Source organism: Chelonus insularis, unplaced genomic scaffold (genome assembly GCF_013357705.1).
Source record: "Chelonus insularis isolate UGA/USDA-ARS -01 unplaced genomic scaffold, ASM1335770v1 contig_117_pilon, whole genome shotgun sequence".
NCBI lineage: Eukaryota > Metazoa > Arthropoda > Insecta > Hymenoptera > Braconidae > Chelonus > Chelonus insularis.
Genome location: NW_023276358.1, coordinates 694,456 through 705,176, shown reverse-complemented (window position 1 = coordinate 705,176; position 10,721 = coordinate 694,456). Strand labels below are relative to the sequence as shown.

General features: G+C 30.2%; 2 protein-coding genes across 2 annotated transcripts; both read right to left on the bottom strand.

The window, feature by feature from the left end:
- Nucleotides 1–1,578: 1,578 nt before the first annotated feature.
- LOC118064618 (ankyrin-1-like) lies at nt 1,579–4,239 on the bottom strand. Its single transcript, XM_035079331.1, has one exon. The coding sequence runs from the start codon at nt 4,237–4,239 to the stop codon at nt 1,579–1,581; it is 2,661 nt and encodes an 886-aa protein (XP_034935222.1).
- A 3,373-nt stretch (nt 4,240–7,612) lies between these two features.
- LOC118064524 (mitochondrial import inner membrane translocase subunit TIM50-C-like) lies at nt 7,613–9,704 on the bottom strand. The gene is made up of 8 exons (XM_035079197.1): nt 9,523–9,704; nt 9,063–9,406; nt 8,822–8,941; nt 8,628–8,735; nt 8,418–8,549; nt 8,182–8,305; nt 8,005–8,108; nt 7,613–7,935 (listed from the first exon to the last, which is right to left on the bottom strand). The coding sequence occupies exons 1-8, from the start codon at nt 9,662–9,664 to the stop codon at nt 7,840–7,842; spliced, it is 1,170 nt and encodes a 389-aa protein (XP_034935088.1). The 5' UTR covers nt 9,665–9,704; the 3' UTR covers nt 7,613–7,839.
- Nucleotides 9,705–10,721: the final 1,017 nt, after the last annotated feature.

Sequence of the window (10,721 nt, the reverse complement as noted above, 5' to 3'; positions counted from 1 at the left end):
GACGAACACCTGGAGTGTTCTTCTCTCTGTTCGACTAGCTGGGAATCATTATTGACAGGAACTTATTCTAACTGAGTATACTTAGAATAATATTATGAGTGGCTTGTCCTCGAAAAAACACATGTTTCGTTAGGGTCTAAGTAATTTTGAAGGAAACGTGACTTTAGAGTAACTTTGATGGTGATTCCTATAAAAGTCGATGTACACAATTTTAATTACTAGAATCTCGAACAATGGCTTAAGCTGTTTCAAAATTATTAACATTCTTCATTGATATATATTTTACCGACTAACTGCCCTATTGATTAACTGACTATTCAACTGCTAGAATAGCAGCTAATGTAACGATTTGAAAATAACATTTATCAAAAGTAAAAATAAGTGCTAAAGACTATGAACTAGCTACTACTAGTCACTATAAGCAAAATCTAGAAAGTAGCGGAAATATACCCTTTACACGCGACTTTCTAGATCTTGCCTAGATCCATAGAAAACTACAATATATCATTAATTTAAAGCTGTTTTTTAATAATAAATATACGAATACGATTAAATTGCAAAATATCGTACGTTTATATAATAGTCCATTTTAATAATAATCACAGTATTCAAATTGAGTGGCACTATTTTCAGAAATTTTATTAAAATAAAATAATTGTAATTAGAGTCATATTTTTGTATTAGAAAAATTAGCATATGTGTATGTTATTTGATTAAAAAAAAACATCGATTTCCTTACGTTCATATGTTAATATATGTATCTAATGCTAACGAAAGTTATAAAATTACTACCCCAGAAATAGTTAATAAATATATATGCGTTAAAATTTAAATCAATTTGGAGATTTATAGTGAGTTTCACCACGTTTAATTGTAAGTAAGTAAGCTTGCACGCAGACGATTTTTCTGACTTTCGCTGGGGAGGAAATCGGTCGCTTTCGGAACTCAGAACCGGGACGAAACTATAAGTTTCGGGAGGGTTATGACAAAAGAATATTTTGTTTTTAAGAATTGAAAATTAGATTTTCAAAATGAAATTACTTACTATTTAGAGCATCATCCATATTTACTGGATCACAAAGTACAAAAGGTAATAAAGGATCATTTTGAAGTAAAATTTGACGTTCCCAACAATTTAAAGCATATTGTGCCTGACTATTATAAAAGAGTATCCTTTCAGAAATCAAAACCATTATTTATTTATATTTCTATTAATATTTTATAAGTGTAAAAACTTATTTATAGACATTTTGATTGTTTTCTATGTTTACAGTCCAATTATCTAAAGTTATCGTATTTCGATTCAAATTTTTTTTTAGTTTATGTATTAATTATTATATGCCTTGAATGATTCAAATGCAATATATATAAAAATTTAAGTTAAACAAATTTTCAGATAAAATTAACCATTACAATCTGTGGTCGTGAGGAAAAAGTAGAAAAGGCTGGTTGATCGATTGTAAAAAATTATTTATTAAAAGTATTTATAAATATCACAATGTTATTAAAGAAGTGTTTCTTATATTTACAATTGGAGCTACTTAATCTTACGTAATATTTTATAGATGAGACTGCTCGTCATCCAAGAGCATCCTGAAATGACTTGCCAAAGCATTTTAACTCACTAATACTTAAAGAAGCAAATATGCAGTCCAGAATTTCATTAGGTAATTGTTGATTAATATTAAACCTAAAATACTCTATGGCCTGATTTATCAAGTCATTTCGTGTGTATTGAATTATTGTTTCTCGGAATCGATTTTGAACAATGTTTATATATAATTGGAAATCTTTATTCAAGTATTTCTCATTTAGTTGTTGCTGGATTCCTTCATCAGTAACAAATTGACAAAGAAAAGAGATATTTTTTTCCAACACATTATATAACGTAATTTCATTATTAAGAATTTTTTTCTTTTTCATCCGTTCAATCTCAGCTGTCAAACTTGGTTTGGTTAAACAAATATCCTCCTCATGCTGATGTAGTATATTCAAATTATGATCATGTATTTTCAATCCAGCGACTTTCAATTTAACTACTTCAAATTTTAAAATGTCTCTTATATACCGAGAACAGCTCTCATCAAGAGACCACATCTTTACGGCTTTCTCGAACGGCGTTTGATTTTCTTTATCGAGAAGATTAATGTCAGCATTACATTCTATAAGACATTCAGTCGTTTTCACAGATTGCCGTTCAACAGCAATGTGAAGAGCAGTTGAATTATTTTTATCAGAATGATTTACGTTGGCATAATGATTGAAAAGACATCGAATTGCATCGCAATTGCCACGATTAGAAGCTACCATGAGTGGAGTCCAACCTTTTTTGTTCACAGCTTCGATATTTGCATAATGTTGTATCAGTAGTTCTATAAGCGTAACAGTCATATCATTCTTTCTATCGCAAACAAAGTGGAGAGATGTAAAACCATCATTATCAATAGCAAAAATATTAGCATGATTATCCAAGAAGAATTTAGCTGTTACGTAATTAGAATTATAACAAGCCATCAAAAACGGAGTTCGACCGTTATAACTTCTAGCTTCAATATTTGCATGATTTTGTAGCAGAAATTGTGCTATACTTAAAGCTATGTCATCACTATTACAGAAACAAATCCAGTGAAGAGGTGTATAACCCATCCGATCATTAGCATTGGGCTTAGCGAGATTTTCCAGAAGACATTTAACTGCTACATCATTATTATGTATGCAAGCTATAAAAAGTGGAGTCCAACCACATTCATTTTCAGCCGCTTCAATATTTGCGTTGTGTTTCAATAGTAGTTCGATTATTGTTACAGTCACGTCACTTTTCGATGTGCAAGCTCGATGAAGAGGAGTGAACATTTCATCGTCGATAGCATTTGGATTTTCGCCGTTTTCCAGCAAAATTTTAACAAGTTCTAGATCATTATTTTTGCATGCAAAGTGCAAAGGTGTTCTTGAACAGTTAGAAACGTAGTAATGCAAAATTTTGAATTTTCGATATTCTTCAAAATCTAGAAGTGGTTTAATCGCATTATGATGATTATTATTACAAGCTACCATAAATGGAGTCCAAACTGTTGAATCTACAGTTTCAATATTTGCACGATGTTCCAAAAGATATTTTATTGCAACGTGATTGTCGTCATTGAAAGCTATCATGAGTGGAGTCTTACCCTCTCGATCTACAGCTTCGATATTTGCATGATGATCCACTAGACATTTTATTGCATCATTATTTCTATTTCTACAAGCTGCAATAAGTGGAGTTGTTCCTTGTTCATCTACAGCTTCGATATTAGCATGATGATCCAATAGACATTTTATTGCATTATTATTCCCATTTCTACTCGCTGCAATAAGTGGAGTTGTTCCTTGTTCATCTACAGCTTCGATATTGGCATGATGATCTAATAGACATTTTATTGTATCATAATTGCATTCCCAACAAGCCAACATAAGTGGAGTTGTTCCTAGTTCATCGACAGCTTCGACATTGGCATGATGATCTAAGAGACATTTTACGGCATCGTGATTGGCACTCGTGCACGCTATCATGAGTGGAGTCTTATTCATATTGTCCACAGCTTCAATATTCGCATGGTGTTGTAGTAATAGTTCTATAAGCGGAACAGTCATATTTTTCGTTGAACTGTTGAAGGTATTTGCCGTGGAAACTAAGTGAAGAGATGTAGAACGATTATTATCAACAGCAAAAGGATCAGCATGATTATCTAATAAGTATTTAGCTGCTATGTAATTACAATTGTAACAAGCCAACAAAAGTGGAGTTCGGCTAATCAAACCTCTAGCTTCAATATTGGCATGATATTGTAACAATAATTGTATTAAACTTATACATGTGCCATTCCGGTTAACAAAGGCTGTCGATTGAAGAGGTGTATAACCCAGCAAATCCATGGTATTAGGGTTAGCATGATTTTCTAAAAGACATTTAACTGCTACATCATTTCCTTCGCGACAAGCTGTAAAAAGTGGAGTCCAACGACATTCATTCTCAGCCGCTTCAATATTTGCGTTGTGTTTCAATAGTAGTTCGATTATTGTTACAGTCACGTCACTTTTCGATGTGCAAGCTCGATGAAGAGGAGTGAACATTTCATCGTCGATAGCATTTGGATTTTCACCATTTTCCAGCAAAATTTTAACAAGTTCTAGATTTTGATTTTTGCAAGCTAAGTGCAAAGACATGCTTGAACAATTATCAATATGGATAATGGTTGCCATATCTGAAATTAGGATTCTCGGCAACTAAAAAAAAAAAATGTCATATTTAATATTTTGATATCTTTTTTTGATAAAAATAGTACATTTTTTACTTATGCTAAGAAGGAAAATTAGACTAGTTTAAATCACATATAAAGTCACCTCCTGAGCCGAAGACGGAGGTGGTAAACACGTAGAATAAAATAGTCTGATTGTCTTTTCTAGGGCTTGATATAATTTTTCAACATATCTGTGCAGTAAGTTCGACCTTTCTTAAATGAAAGAGTAAGCTTTTTACGCCGGTATGATGAAAAAAATCTTTGCTACAATAATAATTATAAAGTTGTGGATACTAACCTGACTTTTCTTATGGTATATTGGATATTTAAAATGTAGAACCTCATATACTTCACCACACTGTTTTTATATACTGCAATTGAATTTAATTATTTCACTAAATAATTTTGTGCTTATTAATTTCTGTTTTATGTAAATTTTTCATTGAGTTATTTTAAAACTACAGTAGACTGTTTAATGTAATATAGAACAATGGTTTCAACTTGTAATCACAGACGTTCAAAGAAGATTGAAAAAGTCAAACTACTGAGCGAGTAGTTACACTGTTATAAATAAATGTTAGGGCAGTCTGTCTTACTCTTTCAGGATTCTATATTATTTTTATAGTATCGGCTACAATGTTACGCTACGTTGTACTGAGAACTACCGACCTATAGAGCTGAACTTATACAATAATGTTTCAAATGTTCGTTCCCCACTACACAATGTTTTGTTCTGAGTCTGCGCAGTGGTTTAATTTTGTATTGTATGCTTGCCCGAAGAAATCTGCCTGACAAACACCTGGTGCAGAGAAGAGGGGCTGGTATAAAAGTCCAATCCCGGGTTAAAAATCTGGACGAAATTTCGGCTAACAGGTATACAATTGTTTACATAAAAGTTTGGCTAATACGTGTAAAAGGTCCGTCTTTAAGCGCCTATTAAGATTAGACCTCTGCATCCGTCTATCCTCTCTGTCTGGAGTGTTCTTTTCTCTGTTCGACTAACTGGAAATTACTGTTGACAGAAGCTTATTCTAGGTATTATTCTAGCATATTCTAAGCATACTTAGAAGAAGCATTCTAGCATATTCTAAGTATACTTAGAAGAATATTATGAGTGGCTTGCAGATGTTAAAGAAAGATTACAAGGAATGTTTTGTCCTCAAAAAAATATATGTTTCGTTACTATCTAAGAAATTCTGAAGAAAACGTGACTTTAGAGTAACTTTAATGGTGATTCCTATAAAAGCCAATGTACAAGAATCAATTTCAATCACTAGAATCTCGAACAATGGCTTAAGCTGTTTCAAAATTCTTTGTTTTTTTATAGTGATGTGATATTCCAATAAGGTTTTGACATTTGACATCTTGCCAGTAACTTTCCACTAAAATTTACAATTCACTTAAATTTACTGCAAATTTGTAGCACAATTGTTGACGACGAATCGAAGAAATTTTTTCGACGGCTCAGAAAGTGTGTGCAAATTCCTGTAACTCTGGAATGACCGGTAGCCACTTTTTTTCATTTTTAATCATCAAGAAAAGTGTAATAAAGATTCGGTGTAGGATAAAAAATCGTATCTCTTATAGTATCAACGCTTATAAGCATTAATTTAGATCAACTCAAAATATTTACAAAACTCAAATTGGAAATTACTTTCCAAAAACTGAACGATATCCTATACGATTAAATTCTATCCGAGTTACAGAATTTCACACAAGCAATTTGAAAAAGCGAATGTCATTACAGAATAGTCCATTTAATATTAAGAAAGCTGGAGCATCAAGTTTATCTTTGTCTGACGATTAGTCAACAAGTTTTTGCACGTGAGATACAAATTTGTAGTGGTGTCAGTTGTTTACTGTTAATTTTCGATGAATTCAACGATATCTGTAGCTATCTAAACTCTCGATAATGAATAGTTGACGCTCTTTTGAAAAGAGTTTTAGTGTTTTCCTTCGGGTTAATCCGGTCAAGAATGTCCGTTTCTCGGTTTAAAAGGTAAATTTTCGCTAATTTATAGGAACGGACATTCTTTATAGACATTTACTCATATAATAATATAATCCAATCTTTTTTAATGTCGTTTCATTATAAAGTCGTAACTTTACCAAATTTTTTAACTATTCATTATCGAAAGTTTAGATAGCAGCAGACTGTGTAATAGACAATTAACATAAAAGCTTGAGTTACAGTACTAAAAATGTTTATATATAAAGAATATAGAAAGCATATAAACTTTACACAACTTTTTATTTTGGGCTGCTTGCAAAAATTTTACAAAAATTTGATGAATATTAAAAAAAATATTTTTTATCATATAACATTATTTGTTATTAAGAATTCCTTATAGTTTGTTCGAGAAGCCGGCCTTTTCTCCAAATCTGGGCCTCCGCTGCCGCAATATTTGGATCTTGGGGATTGGCTATTATTAGCCATCTGTAAAAAAACCTCGAAAATTTTGTAATGAATGATATTTTGCTAGAAAAATGAGATTATAAATGATAAAAAATAATCGAAGCACTAACTGATGATTAGTTTTTCTTTAATATATTTTATAATTGTTTAATTAAAGATTAATGAATAATTGAATATAATCAATAATAATTCTTCTGAAGTACAGAATAAATATTGTAATAAAAAAAAAATTATTATACCTCGTAAGATCAATAATTTTTCACACTTTCACTTAAAAATTTCAGTCTGTTCACTCTTGAACGATTAATTCGAAAATGATTCATGTCAATTGATTGTTTTTTATATTTCTAACTTTTACTCGTTTACATATGGCCGACCGGAATCTGTCAAATCGCTGTAGATTTTTAATTTCGAATATTTTGCTTATTCTTCAATCAATCGTCTTCATCTCGTTTTTTTCCATAGATTGTTGTTGCGCGAATCTTTTCCTATAGATATTTTCTTATTATATCTATTTATTTGCCTAAAACTAGTGCGTAAAGGTCCATATACTTTTATATATCTATATTTTCCCGCTCGAGGCGCCTTAAATTTACTATCTATTTATGACCGACTGCCCATGTGCAACGATGCTTTAACTATCGAGAATATCGATCAAGTCATTATCTTTAATTCCTGTACCTATGGAAATTATCACATCCAATGATGTTCCTTTAATTAATTCAATTTTCATCTTACGTTATTCAATTTATCACAATTTTTTTATCAATATCAAACTGTTCAGAATTTAAATTTTAAATAAATAACACTTTAATCATAAAAATTTCAACGAATATTATCTCAGATCAACACAATAACATCTAATGTATAAAGAAATATTCCATATTGTAAAGTCTATAGGAAGTAATCAAAGTACTGATTGGAATTGTAAGTTTCTATATTTTATTTTCAAAATAAAATGTCTTATTGCCGGAATCCAACTATTACAGACAGCTACATAATTCATGATAAGATCCATATAAATTTTATCAGCTTTTTCAATGAATATAATAAAATATATAATATATAATAAAAAATTAATTAATTCAAAGTAATAACTATTACAAAATATGTACGCGTTATATTATATAACATATATATTTTTTATCAATGCGATCGCAAAAAAGACGGTGACCATTTAGATATTAAATTTTTGCTGCTTTCTCTTTGAGCTTTGTGAATTTCATCTTCTTGAATTTGAAGCTAGAAACACAATTATTTGTATAGTTAGGTATTTTTGAGCTGTATTTTATTACTCATCGTAACACTTACCAGTAATTTTCTCTGATTTTCTCTAAAAGCTTCCATTGGATTATCAAATTGTTTATAGTACGCCAAAGCATCTCGTACATCATCAAGATTAGATGTTAGAATGGCTGTATTGACAATAAAATTATTTATTAATTTCATTTTTTTTAATTGATAGAAATGTGATAAAAAATTAATTACTTTTTAAAAATACTGCTAAGTCATAAAGCGTTGTGTCATTGTCATTACCAGTCCATCGAGGAAGTATTAGTGTATTTTCTGGATGTAATTTAACACTATTTGGATTCCAATCTATCACTATTACCTTCGAAAAATAAAAACAGTTTACATTGAATCGTATGTTTTATAATATGTAGTTTTATAGTTTTTAACTCAGATGAAGTAAAATTAGCTGTTAATTATAAAATAATTCATACCCTCTTAAGATCTCGGTTGAGAGCGTCTAAATCTTTTACATGGTGTCCATCTACAAATCGAGTTGTATCTCTTGGCAAAATATACGAGACATGATCATTAGGGTCTAATGAATCTAATATAAACTTGACCGTCTGAAAATAATTATTTAACATTATTTTAAAGTTTGTCAACTTTGATACTTGAGAAGCAAAATTGACTGTTTATATTACCATTCCTTGCTCAGCTGTATATATAACAACTTCAAAATTAGGAGGAGCTACAGCCTCTAAAAATTGAGTTACTCCTGGACGTTTCTTGAACCTCCAACCAGTTTTATACTGTAATCAATCATTTTAGACAATAAATAGATAAAATAAATAGTCATATACTATTATTATAATGATTAAAAACTTTTTCAACATACTGTCCAGTCTGGATGTACCAGCACATCGGTTAATTCTAATACTAAAGTGTATGGAGGCTGGATGTAAGGATATTTCACCGGATCTGGTAATAATTTCTCTCGACTTGGCTCTTGGACAAGCTGTAAGCAGCAAGAAAGTATAAAAAAGATTTTTTAATTATCAACTTGCATAACAGAAATCAATTAAATATTTTTTATAAATTATTTAGTATATAATATCTTAATCTATCTAATAGTTTACCTTTTTATAATAGTTTATTGCTCGAAAGAATCTAAACCAAACTCGTTGAACAAAAGGCAAATGTGAGTATTCATCTTCTTGAATATTTCCATTTTCATCATAAGTTGGTTGTGATAATTCATAAATAAACATAGATCCAGCAATTCCTATAGAGGCTCCAAAAGCAATAAAGCTGTACTTCATCATCTTCCATGAATGTTCACGTTTCTTTTTCTCTTCTTCATCTTCTTGAGATGTGTTTTCTTGATTTTGATTTATTTTTTCAGATAAAGTTTGACTTGGAACTGGTGTTGATAATGATGCTTGAATATTTGTTAGACTACCTGTAATCTTGGGTGATTTACCTGAAATAAAAATCATTTTATCAGTATTCATTGTAACAGAACATTAAAAGATTATCGTGGTCTATTTCAAAACGATTTACGTTTATGAGTAAGGTTATAAGAAAGAATAAACTTACTTTCCGTAGAATATTGGCATTTTTGAGCCGCTTGTGAAAAATTTATTTTTGTAAATGGTTTTCGTAAAGTCGAGTATGTTGCGTTTGAATTGCCATTGTATACTTTACATAAAATTCGAAAACTACGTGCTGCAAATGCCATTATTTAGTCTATACAATGTGGACTGGATATGTATTCAGAGAGGCTCAAAGTTGTTGGTAAGCGTCATAATATCGATTACTGATAATGGAGTCACTAGTGATAAATTCTTTCTTTAAATTGAATCTTTTTTGTGACTTGGATCGTGAAAGAATAATTTACACAAAATTCGTAGTTTTATATCTTGAGTATGTTCAATATTAAAACATATTTTTTTCTGCATATTGCAGTTGTGGTAGTAAGTTTTTTTATGTATAAAAACTATAACGAAGTGAAGTTTAGTGTAATGCTAAAGTAATATTTTCGGAGTAAAGTGACATGTAGCAAGCAGTGACCTACATTCCGAAAATTTGATAATAATCTTTATTAAAAACCTCGCATTTTTTCCATTTAATCGATCAACACATCTGAAAATACAAAATATTACGTATAGTTTTCAAAACGAATTACAATGGTTATGTGCACGCGATTTTATGCGCGGTCGGTAACTCTATTTTCTTTCTATCATTAAGATGTTTGTTTTATCGATTGTAGTTAGAGTAGCGATTCTTATTATAAAATTTAAACATTTTAAATTATTCAATTGATTCTTCAATTATTTACATGCTATTGATACATAATTATATAATAATTTTCTCGATGGTATAAAGTACTAAACAAGAATATATTCTGTATTTTATTTTTTTCTTTATTGATATTGTATTTTGGCGCTGATAAAATATTCCATAACATAGCTTTAAATAATCATGTCATTTATCAATAAATCATAATTCATCATTGGTAATCTCCAATATTGTAAGGTAATTGATGCAAATTGTGTTGAGAATAAAAACGATAGAATTATATTTTCAACTAAAGTATTGAATAAATTTGTAACTGAATACGAGGAATGTTTTTGAAATGAGTTGATTTCAGTTCAATCCAATACACTATGCTATTTTCAATGAATAATGCCAATGGCCCTTGTAGAATTGGAATCTACCCTTAACTCTTTGACATTTTCAGCTGTCTAGCTTGTTAGTTTGCATCACCCTTTCTAAATCTGCACATGATTTCAGCT

What these genes read in the sequence shown, in the direction of transcription:
- LOC118064524 (XM_035079197.1), bottom strand. Translation starts at nt 9,664, where the DNA reads ATGGCATTTGCAGCACGTAGTTTTCGAATTTTATGTAAAGTATACAAT. An exon ending in CTTAGCAGTATTTTTAAAAA is followed by an intron (nt 8,109 to 8,181) that starts GTAATTAATTTT and finishes TTGTCAATACAG; the next exon opens with CCATTCTAACATCTAATCTT. An exon ending in AAAATCAGAGAAAATTACTG is followed by an intron (nt 7,936 to 8,004) that starts GTAAGTGTTACG and finishes TTGTGTTTCTAG; the next exon opens with CTTCAAATTCAAGAAGATGA.
- LOC118064618 (XM_035079331.1), bottom strand. Translation starts at nt 4,239, where the DNA reads ATGGCAACCATTATCCATATTGATAATTGTTCAAGCATGTCTTTGCAC.